This window comes from Haliaeetus leucocephalus, unplaced genomic scaffold (assembly GCF_000737465.1).
Source record: "Haliaeetus leucocephalus isolate CR32 unplaced genomic scaffold, Haliaeetus_leucocephalus-4.0 Scaffold932, whole genome shotgun sequence".
NCBI classification, from domain to species: Eukaryota; Metazoa; Chordata; class Aves; order Accipitriformes; family Accipitridae; genus Haliaeetus; species Haliaeetus leucocephalus.
Window position 1 is genome coordinate 12374127 of NW_010973368.1, and position 13771 is coordinate 12387897.

A 13771-nucleotide genomic window follows, 5' to 3' on the forward strand; every position below is an offset into this window, starting at 1 on the left:
TTGAGGCAAGCACTTAAACATATACTTAAGGCAACATTTTAAAAGCTTTCCTGCATGGAGATGGAGCAGTCTCACATGTGTTGTTCAAGCAGGGCCTTAAAACTCTCTCTTCATACTGTGAACAATGATTTTGGTTTCAGTGGTGGAAGTATATTGCTCAGACTCAACTGTCAAAGCGAATGTATTATGCTTATTCAATTTGAATTTTCTTATGAATGGAGAAAAAAGTAAGAAAGTCAGGAGTTGTATATGATCTATTTCTTCCTCCATTTAAGCACTGAGAAAATACATGATCACAAAAGTCTTAAATTTTAAATCCACTATTTTTTTTTAATGTATGTGTGAGCATTATTCATTGAGACACGTCTCTTAAAGCAAACGGTAATATCCATTTAAAGAAGTATTGTAAATAGTCAGATGAGGAAAAATCAAATGCTTGTTACTTGATAGCTCCATGTAACAAAAATGACAGTGAAGTTACAAAAGGGACACATCTTCAAAGGTACGCTGGCTTCACACTTCAGAAGAATGTGCAGGTGTTATGCCTGAGTGGCGGGTATTTAGGAGACCTGTTTAGATTGTCACCCATGAAGTGTGCTGGTGGTACACAGTCAGTGAATTTGTTTTCCTATGGTGAGCATGGACAGAGCAGGCCTCCCTAACTTTGCTGGGAGAAGACCAAGTTTCCTTGCTTGGTACACTGTATGTGAGTGAGATTGAAGTATAATCTATCACCTGTCAGTGTGGGAATTTTGGGGTAGTATCTTACACTTCACAGATACCAAGTGTTCTGAAGAGCTTTCATGATATTTGGAGACAAAAAGGCACTGACAGTTGACACAGTGGATGAGATCCTGCATCCAAGTCACTGATGACTGATGTCATTGGGGCCAGAAACGCACCCTGTGTAGTTGTGTGAAAAGTGCATATTGACTTGAGCAAGATCCTTATAGCAAGCAGTCATTGTCCTTTCAGTATTTATCTCAAGCTGGCTTGTAAGATCAGGAAATAAGTTGTTTTACATGTTGTCTGAGCCCCTGAAATCCTTTTGCATTTCTGACTTGCAGCTCAGTTCAGACAAATGAAAAGAGGCTCTTTGGGAGCTCTGACAATGAACCAGCTAATGAAGAGGCAGCTGGAACACCAGTCTAGTGCTCCCCACAATATCAGCACTTGGGATACTGGTGAGCTGCATTTATTGTTCCTTATTCTGTTTCCTAAACCAATTACTTTCTGTATCAATCCATTAAAAAAGTGAGTATTTCTGTTCTACCACTGCAGATATGTAATCAATCTCAAGTCTAAAGTGAAACTTTGTAGCGAGTACCAGATTCTCACCTGGTATGAATTGGAATAGTTACATATTTCGGAGGTAGTCCCTCTGGTACAGTGGTGTTCCTACAATTTCGCATATTAGTTGGGTTATTTCCTGGCCTCATTGAATGAAATGGAAGTATCGCTGTTGATTTCATTAGGTATAGGATTTCATCCCTGGTGCATGGAATCATTTATTTGCATACATGTATGTTTACAATGGTGTAGGTACATCAAGGAGTTGTGCCTTAAACCAGCCAGTTTGATTACTCTTTAGAGGAGTTTCTGCCAGCTCATGCTGAACACCTGAAGTTTCTGTTCATTCACTGACCTGTTTTTTCTCCATTTAAGATGAAAGTACAGCAGTGAAAACTGAATTATGCACATAATTTACTCATTTCTCAAGTGTTTTGTTTTTTTTCTTTTATAAAAGATTTTCTGTTATGACCAAATTCATAGCAGATGTCACTAAACAATGAATTCATTCCAGTTTATCATAAATGGTAGATATTTTATTGCCTGTCTTGATGTTAGTGACATTACGGAATTGTGTGTCTTGGGAATTTATCAGCAGATCCAGACACATCCACAGAAAGGAGTGCTTAAAATGTTATATGGAAATTAGCATGCTGAATTAATGTCTCACCACCAGTTCTGGAAAGCTGAGTTAAAATTTTTGCTTAATTCAGTCTTCAATGTTAAGTGCCATCAAACTAAATCTTGTAGCTGAAGGATGGCTAAAGGTATGGTATGTAGTTCAGGATTATCCTTTCTACTCCAGTCTGCTGAGTAGCATGCACAGCATGAGATCCTTAAATCACAAGGGTCAGAATTTGTCAATGATAACAATGGTTTTTTTGTCCTATGAGCAGATAAGTTTATTTATTGAAGAGACTTAGCTGGTATCACTGAGTTTCTCAGGCAAGGGTTTAGAGGTGAAAAAGCTACTGGTTTCATTCTGCAAGAAGTAGTTAACCTATTTTCAAGAAGAACAAGTCAATACTCAAAACCACTTAGGAACCATGTCTTGTTAATCTTGTTCCAAGTCCACTAGCTTTCTTCAGAATATCTATGACTTTTCCTTCTAACATTCATTCCAGCTAAAGTCCTCAAAGTGTGGAGATACAAAGTAAAATGTTCTTTTCCGGAAAGCTTTGCATCTCTCAGTCTCTTCTTCAACCACTGGCTTCAAAGTAAAATTATTATTTGGGCAGAAAACAGTTGGGATTTTTTTTAGGACAAATGCTCAGTGTGCATAACTTATCCCACATAAGTATATGATGCGTGCTTGGTTCATGCATGTTTGGGGGGTTTTTTTGTTTACACTGGTAGTTAGCATGTGTCTCTTTCATTTCTTATTTCAAACCCCTCTTTTCCTAAGCTTGCTATCTTTAAAATAAAATCATTTTCTGTCTAGCTCCTGTCAGCACAAACTATACCTGACTTCTAGTCTCTTGGTATTTCTAAACGCTGTCTTTCTCTTTTAGTGACTCATATATTCCGTATCTTGTTGAATCTTTATGGCTAGCACTTGCTTTCTTGTTTAATAACACTTACTTACTAAAATGCCTTCTTTGGTATTAGGTTATCCGTGTCCTTTTTCCTTTGTGGACTTCTTTCATCTTACCCCCTCCCTCCCTGCTCTTTTCTATGCTTAAAAATTTAACTGTTTTCTTTGCTTTTCCAATAGCTGTTGTATTGTCCTTCTCTTCTTTTAACTGTGTAAGACTTGTGGTGTTGTTGACAGATGCTGGATTCATAGTTCTGGAGACTGAAGTTCTGTATTTATTCACAGAGCAGATGCAGCATGGAAAGCGGCTGTGCAATGTCCCTGTTTGCCTAAACCCTGACTTGGAGGGACCACCACTAAGAATCAGAGGTTGGTTCAGTGTTCATTTGACCTGATCTTTCTGCTAAGACTGCCAGGAAGGTTTTTTGGTTAGTAGCAAATGGTGCTGAATTTTGTGTTCCATTCAGCTGTATTAAAGCTCTCAACTGTCCTGCAGAATGTAGGTTATTGAACAATTATTAGACAAGATGTTTCATTCAAGATAGGGACAACTGATAAGAAGTACTGGCTTTCTGCTAGTACTTGTTTTGGCTGTCAACCTGGAAATAAATGACTCTGTATGCAGAGTGTGGTTGAATCTCATTTCTTTATGAACTCTCCTTCCTCACAGCCGAAATACATCCAGACTTTCTTACAGCCTTGCAGTGGGGCAGTGACCTAGCTTCTTTGTCTAAATCATGTTTTTTTCCTACTATTCAGTGCACGAGAGAGGATGTTTTTGTTTTTGAGTAGTTAAGTCTTATTCCAACATTGTAACCTGCATTATGACAGCTTTTAACATTTGTGTGCTGCAATGGGACTTACATCTAGAGAACATGACAGTGAAACTTCCAAAGTCATGGCAGAGGGATCTTTATTGATTTGGGGGGGGGGGGGGTGGGGAAACCTGGCTAGAAATATGTGAAAATCTACTCCTATTCCTTGCATTCTGGATGGTGTCCTACATTACTGAAGAATATTCTGGACTTCCTGGAGTGTCTGCTCATAGCCAACAAAATCTCGGGAGACAATTATGAAGTACTAAACTCTATGCAAAAGAAGTGCTTCCTTTCATACTTAGTAAAATGATTGTTTAAAACCTGTCTTATTCTTGGGAAACAAGCCCTCATCAATCCACATATTTTGAGTTCAGAAATTGTGGGAGCTTCTTAGATTATTTTGCCTGAGACCTGATATTAAATTTGCATTTCCTGCAGTTACTGGGATTATTTCATCAGAAAGGCCATCTGAACCTAGCTTAGGTGGAGAAGCTTCCTCCTTTTCCATAGTTAAATATTACTAGAACAGGCTAATGTTAACATTAAATCTGAATCTGCAGATTGAAGCAACCAGCAAGAAAATCAATAATGGATTACTTAATCTGTGGTTGAATTGGCACCATAAGGGCATTGGTACTTTTCTAAATATTGGTTCACAAAATGAGCTTTTCATAGATTGGTCTTTAGAATGAGATGCCTTTGGGGACAGTTTATATACATAATGATGGTGTCTACCAGCTGAGCTCCCTGGATGCATTATTGGAGCTGAACTGTATGGGAACAAGAGTAATACTGTCTCTATCATGTCAGCTACATGTGGCAACCAAAAGAGATATTTTCTTTTTTAAGAACTGAATCTCTCTTTCTGTCTTAGTGACCTGGAGAACAAAGCTGCTAACAATATTTAAATTATCATCACAAGGCATCTCAGATGAATGAAATAGCTCATATGTCACAGTTGCTTTGATTCAAGTTTCTGATGGCTCGTGAATGAGTCTGATTATTCTTCTTAAGGTTTTCTTAGCAACCAGACTAGCTGGAGAGTTGCCTTTTCTGTATGTTTTTTTCTGCAATTGCTGTTGTCTGCTTAATGAAAACAAAGGGACCAAGGGAGGAAAACCACCATACTGGAGAGATGTTAGACTGTCAGACTACTCTATATTGCTGTAATTCTGGAAAGCAGAACTCAGAGAAGTCAAGAGTTTGAATCTTCCATTGTACATAACTTTTCCTATTAAAACAAGCGTCTATCAGAAATTAGGTGCACAAAAAATGCCAAAGGCAAAGGGAACCCCATATGTTTGCATGATCGCAGTGGCTATGCCCCCAGCTGAACAACTCAGCTTTGGAGAATAAAGATGCTTGTGAAGACTTTCAATGGAAAGCATTTCCAATCATCAGCCCTCCAATGTTCTCAGTCTTTCTCAACTCCTTATGAATTATTTCTTCTAGCTGTCCTTTCCTGATTTCTCTCCTATGCCTCTGTTAGGGATGGTATGAATAGATTGATGACCTGCTCTTGAGACATATGAACTTATTTCTTTCTTCATGTCACTGAGAACTGTGGGAATGTAATTTCCAAGAAGTATGGGGGAAGACTGCAAATCTTCTGGTGTCCAGTCTCATAGCAACTGTAGAATCATTCTCTCTTCCTAAAAAATTAGTAGATACAATTACATCCATCTTCCTGGAATTTTTGTTCTTTATCTTTTTTCCAAGGATTTTTTTTTTTAAGTTTTTGGGTTTTTTTAATTGATAGTTCTAGGCAATTAGAATAATCTGGCAGAAGCAAGGGATGTGATATATATCCCTTTGTAGACACACTTTGTTTCTTATTTCTATGCACAGTAAAACCATTATGGCTCTTCCTTAGAAGTCTACTCTTCAAGCAGTATGGATTTCTGTTTAGTGATTTTCTTTCCTTTTTTTTTTTAATTTTTTTCTGCCAATTGCCTTAAAGGTGCCACAAAATCTAGCTTGCTATCAGCACCCAGCATAGTCAGTATGTTTGTACCTGCACCAGAAGAATTTGCTGATGACCAGCCCATTGTGATGACTGACAAGTAAGTTCTTTTTCTATTCCTTTCAAAGAACTAGCTGAATTTCAAATAGGTCAAATAAAGTATAGATAAACTTTATGGAAATATCAAGTCCATTCTATCATTTATCTCTATGCTAAGTTTTTAATTAATTTTTTTGCGCCAAGGTAAACATTTTCTAAACACTGCCAGCAAGATGTGCTTTTAGTTCAGTAGGACCTGTGAGTTTGCAGAGGTGAAATGATGACTCAGACTATTGCATGTGCACGGAGGGCAGTGGAAGCACTTCCCATCCTATTTTAAATCAAGGGTTCCTTGTGAGCCGTCAGAAACCACTTTCACCGTGGGGAAAAAAAAAGCTCTTTTTTAAAATTCCTTTGGGTTTCTGTTGAAATAGGTAACTGCTGATGTGTAATCATGTGTAATCAACATAGCATTTTTAATGCTGACACTCACTGATCCCAAAAGTTTTTGCAAACCTTAATTGGTTGGTTAAAATGCCTCTAAAGGAAGGATTAAACGTAAGTGTACTCATTTAATGGAGAGGTAAAGCAGTCAGCAGGGAGCCATGCATTAATTTTGTCAAAAATTGGGAAGAGAAACTGGAAGTTCTTGCTTGTGCTCCTGTGCTCAGTCCAGTAGACAGACATGCCAGGATGATCACTGGAGAAAGACAGGGCCATTGTGCAGGCTGTGACGAAGTGGACCTTATTGTGTGACAAGTGAAGCATCCCAGAAGTTAGGCTTATCTTTGGCACTTCCTTTGGCCATTTCACCAAAGCTCTAGCACCACCTATTAACATACAGAGCTTGACTTTCATGACTTTGTTGGCATATTTTCTTTCTGTTCAGTAACAAAGGCAAGAAAATTGCCTGTACAATTCCATTAAGTTACAATATCACAATCTGTTGAAGTCATTAGCAACTGATTGATCAAATTAAGCAAACGTTCCTACTGGGCTGAGATAAGCCAGTGTCCCCACATTGGTTTGCCTTTTTCGTAAGTTGTGAAAGCCTGTCTCATCTGCCCTAAATCTGACATCCCCTTTATAATTAGACATTACAGAGCCTTTTCAGAACTTCATCAGTTGTCTTTGAGCATTTCAGGAAGGATAAGTGACTCAGCAGCAAATCTGCCCTGGGAAAGGAGACTTCTCTGAAATCTAAGGTTCTCTTCCCCTGAGAGGTCCTTTCATTTCTTTCTTAATAGCTATAACTGCTGTGGGAACCAATCAGGTCATTGTTTCCTAATTGTATAATTTGTTATTCATAATTAATGACTGACAGGAAGGACAATGTGAAATTGTTCCATCTCTTTAAGAACATCTGTGAGTGTCATTGTTTGTGTCTGCGCTGCTAAATAGAAGAGTGCCAGGGACTTGAGCCCTCGCCTGAGCCCAAGTTGCACAAACTGGCTTGTGTTCACATTGCTGAGGGCTAGTCTTCATTGCTGCAGATTTCTCTTGGAGAGTGCAAACTGAAGCAGTCCAATACAGTGAAGGAATTGGCTAACAATTACCAATGAAGGACCCAAACCAAGGCCTGCCCTGTGGCCCTCTTTCATTTATCAGTGAAGAAACAGCCAGTGCAGCAAGTGAGAAGCTTTATTAATGTTTGAAAGCCATGGACTGTTATTAATTGTAGAAAGATCACAATTACACTATCTTTCTAAATAAATTTTGAATAGAATGTACTAAATAATAGTACTTTAAAAGACAAAAGTATACACGTGTATATATAGTAATACTTTGTTTTAAAGTTGTTAATGTCAGTTTTTTAAACTGTTCTTTGCAGGTGCCATGACTGTGGGGCTATTCTTGAAGAATATGATGAAGAAACACTAGGCCTGGCCATAGTTGTGCTCTCAACCTTCATTCACCTTAGTCCAGACTTGGCTGCTCCTCTGCTGTTGGACATCATGCAGTCTGTAGGAAGGTAAATTCACGACTTTCCTCTCTCCCATATGATTGAAAGAATTTTCTGCCTGGAATTGTGTTTACATAAACTTCACTATATGAAGTTATATATTTTAGAACTCTGAAGCGAAAAACATCTGGTTCTGTCTGCTTCTTTGTTACTCATAATTTTATTAATTTCTTATGTAACTTCTTCCACTGTCACTTCAATTTTGGGCAGCTCCTTTGATGTCCTCCCCTTTTACTGTCCAAAGGGAGGTTCCAGTTTGGGAATCTCCCTTGCTTGTCCCACTGTAAGCAGTGATGTAAAGAATTAATTCAGTTTTTCTGCAGTACCCTTATCTTCCTTGAGTGCCCTGTTTATTACCTGAACAGCAATTGATGCAGCAATTGGTGTGCTTCTTGATCCCCTTTTATTTGAAGTAAAATTTACTCTTAGTTTTTATTGCTTCTGCTAGTTGCTCCTTGAACCATTTTTTGGCCTGCCTTCTTGTGGTTTTTACATTGGATTTGTCAGACTTTATGCTCTTTTCTGCTTTCATTTGAGACATGACTTCAGCTTTTTGAAAGAAGCCTTCTTTTTTCTAATAATCTCCCTCACGTTTCCTTTCTTTTTCTCTTTTGATGTCTTTCTTGACAAGTGGGGTACCTTGGCCCTGTGCTTCCAATGTAATGTTCTGAAACAACTTTTGTGCTTCTTGTAAAGACTGAATTCTCTTGGCTACCCCTTTTTGCTGCTTTGACAGAATTTTTCACTTTTATGTAGTTCCTGCTTTAGAAGTTATCCACGAATGTGGTTAGCTTTTCTGAATTTTATTGCTCCTAGAGGACTGTTGACTCCTAGGTATGATCATTCATTAGCATACTTGAAGCTCTTCAGGCTTTTCAGCCATATTTTGTATGCTAATTAAGACTAAGTAAAGAGTTGCATCTCCTTATGAGGGCTGCCTAACCAGCTGCTGCATGAGATTGTCTCTGGTAAGGTCTTAAACATGTGGTGTCTATTATTTTTCTTTTGTGACTTTTAACTGGTGTGCATGGGATAACTGAAGTGCACCATTACTATTGTATTACTTGTCATTGCTGCCTTGGCCACTTCCACAACTTCCTAGCTAAGAGCTGGGTGGGATGTGTTGAGGGTGTTTCAGAATAAACTTCTGAGCAGCACTAGAAGTGCAGAAATGATGCACAGCTCTCCTTTTCCATCTTCTTTTCAGTGACTGAAGTTAAAATTGCTTGACTGTGACTTCTGCAGGGGCATGGCTCTTCACAGCCCTGCCTCTCCACTACCTCCCAATTCCATTTAAACACAGCAGCTATTCAAGTCCTCCATTTCCATTAATTGCAAGGCTGCAGTTCCCTGCTGTCACTGCTAATGAACTGTGATGGAGGCAAAGTTTCTAATCTAGACAGATGCTATCCATTCTGTGTGATTCTCGTAAATACAAGCAGTGCTACAGCCACAGAGAGTAAATCATTTGGAAGATAAATTATCAAGAGATGAGGGCTGAGTAGGCTACCTTTTTCTGTCCTTTAGGAAGAAATGCTGCATCTTTGGAGTGAGACACCTGATTGTTTTAGAGCAGCAGATGGCATGCAACATGGGGTATTCCTGGTAAATGTCCTGTGTTGTTCCTACTGGCTGTCATTTCTGACGAGTCCAGTAAGAGGCTCCTCACAAAGACATTATTTTGAGTACATGCAAAATAAGTAGCATATACAAGCAGAGAGGCATTCAGGTGCCTCAGGTATATAACCTAAGTTGCTGTCTTTCATCAAGCAGTGCCATATCATTACCTCCAAATACCTATCTGACAGCAGAGGTGAGAATGAATTAGACTTGCATTTTTATTCTTAGAAAAAGAGCTACTACTTTCATGCTTAGAAGACGAAACAAGGAGTTAGGAAATCCAAGGTCTTTCAGAATACCTAAACAATACACAGAAAGATTTTCAAAAGTTATTTGGTTACCTGCAGGTACAGGCAGGCATGTAATGGGATTTTCAGAAGAGAAAAAGTTCTGGGTTCAAGTTACTGACAATTAGAGATTGACATAAGACTCTGGCATGCACTTAACTTTATGCTTTAGTTCCTGAAACAAATTTTTTGACTTACTGATTCTTATTTCATTGATTTCCAGTGAGATTTAGCTTTCCAAGCATCAAAGCCCTCTTTGAAAATGGCATTTAGGCTCTTGTGTTAGTGAGGAGCTTTGAAAAGCTTAACTTCTGTTCTTAACATGTACAAATTTGAATACATTCATTTACTGTCTACTGTCCATTTACTGTTCTGCTTTGTGGTCTGCAAAGATAATGATGGGGGTTCATGGTCTTTGTGCAACAAAAATTTAGAGTAGTAATGATAAATATATACAAGCACTAAATTTCAAAAATTTCAGATATGTCTTATGAAGTTTTTCCAAAGTTAGAAACCAAATGTTTTGTTTATCATAAAAACCATACTTGCATTATTGCATTTGAAAGGAGAGAAAAACTTTGCATAGGACTTTAATTTCTTTCAGAAGAAATGTTTTATGCTGTTGTATTTGTATGCTTTAGTAGATTTTTGAAAATAAGTGTCATGTTCATTGGGCGTGTGATTAGTCTTATTGCATTCTGCAGAAGTCGTCATGTGCTTTAATGTAAGCAGATGCTACAGTTATTCCAGAATCAAGGTCTGTATTGCTTGAAGGTAGCTTCAGACCTGTTTTACCCAGAGTTAGCTTTGCATACCAGACTTAATATGTTGTATTTTAGTGGGGACTCCACAACAGTGGAGTCAGGGATTCTAATGAATTTTTCTGATTTATGCTGGGACAATTGAGGAGAATATAATCTTCAATCCCCTGCACCATCAGGCCTGAGATTATTGCACTGTTGAAAGTATGCTGTGTCCCCAGCTTGTCAAGCATCATTAATGAAAATCACCATCCATTTTGGTTTACAATGATGCATTTGATTGAGCTGCCTTAGGGTCCTTTTTGGATTTTGCAGTGGTGATTAAAGAGGAAACTGTCTTCAGAACAGAGGCCGACAGAGGATTGAGCAACAGCAAAATCCAGCCTAGAAGGATCGTGCATCAAAGATAAACATTGAAGGCCAGATCATGAGCAGATGTAAATTAGCATAGCTCTATGAACTTTCTGTTTAGACATATCAGCTTACACCAGCTGAAATACTGATGCACAGCAGATGACAGTAAAAATTGCATGGTATTTTATATGTAAGATGTGCTTCCAGTGTACATCTTTATAATTGCTTTTTAGTGACTTTTAGTATAAAGGTGTGTTGCTTTGATATTATAAGCCCTGATTTTATTTATTTACATGTCCTGGATATTGAAGTGCATGATTTTGCTTTAAGATTGTGTTCAGTATTTTCATCACTGAATGCCTATATTTGGCTTTAAAGTTTACATTTAGGTACTAAAATAAATGACCTGATTTTTGAGAACCCAGTGTTTCTCATCTGACTTTGTGAGAGCTTGTAGGTACTTAGTGTTTCTGAAATTAGGCCAGTTATTTAGGTGCCAAAATCTGGAACTAGAAGCCTCACTTCAGACTGCCAAGCAGAGAATTTTGGCTTAGTCTATGTTACTGTGTTAATCAGAAACAATTCAGTCAGTAGGCAGCTTCTGGCAAACTTTTTTTTCTCCAAGTCCCTCTTAAGTTAGTAATTATCCGTGATGTGCATGTAAGGCAATAGCTTTACTTCATTATCTTCATGCTAGTACAGGGAGGCAAGTAGATTTGTCTTTAGAGCTGTTAAGTATTTGTGAGACTGCAAGACTGAATAGAGTTTATATGTTGTGCAAACATGAGTTGACTGAATTTATGTGCTCTTCAGAAGACCTTTCTGGTGACATTTTAAATGTTCTCTAAAATTCATGTTTATTATTTAAAAAAAATGGTACTTTATTGGCTTACTTAAAAATGAAACACAAAAGCATATAAGCTTCACTTATTTTTTTATTTTTATTCCAGGTTGGCATCAAGTACCAGTTTTTCTAATCAAGCAGAAAGGTATGGTAGCAAAGCATGCCTTGACCAAAATGAAACAATTAAAGCATCATCCTCCCTGGCCCTGAAAGAAACTAAATTTAACTTTTAAAAAATTTATTTAAGGTTTGTGAGTAAGAGGAAAAACCTGTCCTTTCCCACTTGCTTCAAATATCTCACGTGTTCTGAAGATGAACAGGAGCCCATATACATATGTATTGAACTTGAAAAAACTCAGATTCAGACATAATTTAAAGATGCCTTCTGGTTTCTGCAATTTCAGTGCAGCTTTTTCTAGCTTGTTCTGTGTTCAGTATTTGTCTTGATAAACTGTCTCCATACATTCAATCAAGTGAATCATCGTTGGCCATGTAGAACCCCTGGTAGCGATGTCTCATTATGTAAATCAGATGCTGAATAGGATAAGTTAATTTTGAGAAGCTGTAAAACATGTTAAGATGTGCAGTTTATGAGTAAATAGATAATACTTTAGCTTTTTAAATGAAACCATTAATTGTATGACTGATTAGGAAGTACTTAATCTCTTGAATGAAACCGCCAGAGGCAAATTAATATTATAATGTGTGTGTTTACCTGTTGTTCATGTGTTTTATGAACATCATCCTGTATCACCGAAATACACAAGGTGAGAGCAGGATTATAGTTCAAACTCAGATGACTCACAAATAAAAGTATGTGGAGAATCAGGAAAAATGCAACTATTTATTAAGACTTAAATACTTTAGGTATGTGTTCATAACTTTTTCAGCTCTACATAGTTGAGCTGAAGTCATAAAAAATAAATATGCTGAATTGTATTTTGGGGTCAGGATAGTTCTGCTTTTGGCTGTCTCACTCACGACTGAACGCTTACGTAATTAAAAAGAATAGGATCATCTTTATTTTCTCCATGTAGTCAGCTTTGAGAAGCGTTTCATCTGCAATGCAGTTTTTTTCTTCCTTTTCCTTCCCTTCATTTCAGCATGATGATCCCTGGAAATGCTGCAGGTGTGGCCAAGCAGTTCCTCCGTTGTGTGTTCCATCAGCTGGCTCCCAATGGCATCTTCCCCCAGCTCTTCCAGAGCAATATTAAAGGTAATGTGTGGTACCTGAGTGCATTTCTGACCCTTTTAGTTACCTCTGTGTGGACAGTCAGTGCAAAAATGTCATTCGAATTTCAGATGGAAGTTTTTTAAGGACCTTGGCCACATCTCTTATGGACTTCAGTGAGCTGAGTTCCATTGCTGCTCTGAGCCAGCTGTTAGAGGTATGTTGGCAGTCGGCTCTGTTAATGGTGCTAGTTTTATTAGCATTATCAGGCATATTGAATCATTTCTCATTCATTAAGGGTTCAGACTTGCATCACCAAAAACAATGTGAATTTTTGTTTTGTCCTCCCTGGAAGCAGGATTAGGCTGTCCTCGCCATTATCTTTCTGGGTTTTGCTCTCACTGAGTTTTTTGGGGTTGGGTTTTGTTGTTGTTGTTGTTTGGTTGGGTTTTTTTTCCCTTAGACTAGCTCCTGGAGCTGTCCTACACATTGGTAGTGTGGGCCATCCCTTCCCCCAGCACTATTTCTGGTTTTCAGGAATATTTCTGCCCATACATCTGAGTTCTACTTCTCCCTTGTATCTGATGGCAGTTTCTCTAAGTAGTATAAAGATTTATATATAGATATATAGATATAAAGATATGCCTTTCCCTGACTGCCTTCTGTGCACTTGGCTTGGTTCTACTGTAACTTTTATCCTCCCACTAGCACTAGTCACTTGCATGTATCTTGCTCTTCCAAGAACATGGCGGTTGCTTCATACAAAGATTTTGACCTCACTTCAAAGCTGTTCATGTCTTTCCAGGCCTGAACCTAGTATACAAGCCAAAAAAGCATACATGGTCTACTGAACATTAATGAACATATCTTGTTTAAAACTGTCCGAAGGAAGACATGGGTGATCCACTGGTGAATACTTTTAGTTCTGCCTTTTTTTGCTGCCATGTCAGTCTAAGCAGGTTATGAGTTAGGACCCTGCTTATAACATTTTGGCTCAAAATCTTTTGGCCTGTACTTTAGGAACTGAACTAGACTTAACTGTCACATACACAGTTCAAATTCCCTACACAACATTTTATCATTACCATTATAGAAGAGGTAAGTAGTATTTGATCTGAACAAATTAA

General features: G+C 38.0%; 1 protein-coding gene across 1 annotated transcript in view; it reads left to right on the forward strand.

Moving 5' to 3' along the window:
- Positions 1 to 13771, forward strand: part of UNC79 (unc-79 homolog (C. elegans)) — a 100281-nt gene that overhangs the window by 50665 nt on the left and 35845 nt on the right. The window contains exons 29-35 of the mRNA XM_010583876.1: positions 1068 to 1184; positions 3110 to 3193; positions 5603 to 5705; positions 7476 to 7616; positions 11580 to 11618; positions 12577 to 12689; positions 12776 to 12861. Of these exons, the coding sequence (XP_010582178.1) occupies positions 1068 to 1184; positions 3110 to 3193; positions 5603 to 5705; positions 7476 to 7616; positions 11580 to 11618; positions 12577 to 12689; positions 12776 to 12861 (683 nt within the window). The remainder of the gene's footprint in view (positions 1 to 1067; positions 1185 to 3109; positions 3194 to 5602; positions 5706 to 7475; positions 7617 to 11579; positions 11619 to 12576; positions 12690 to 12775; positions 12862 to 13771) is intronic.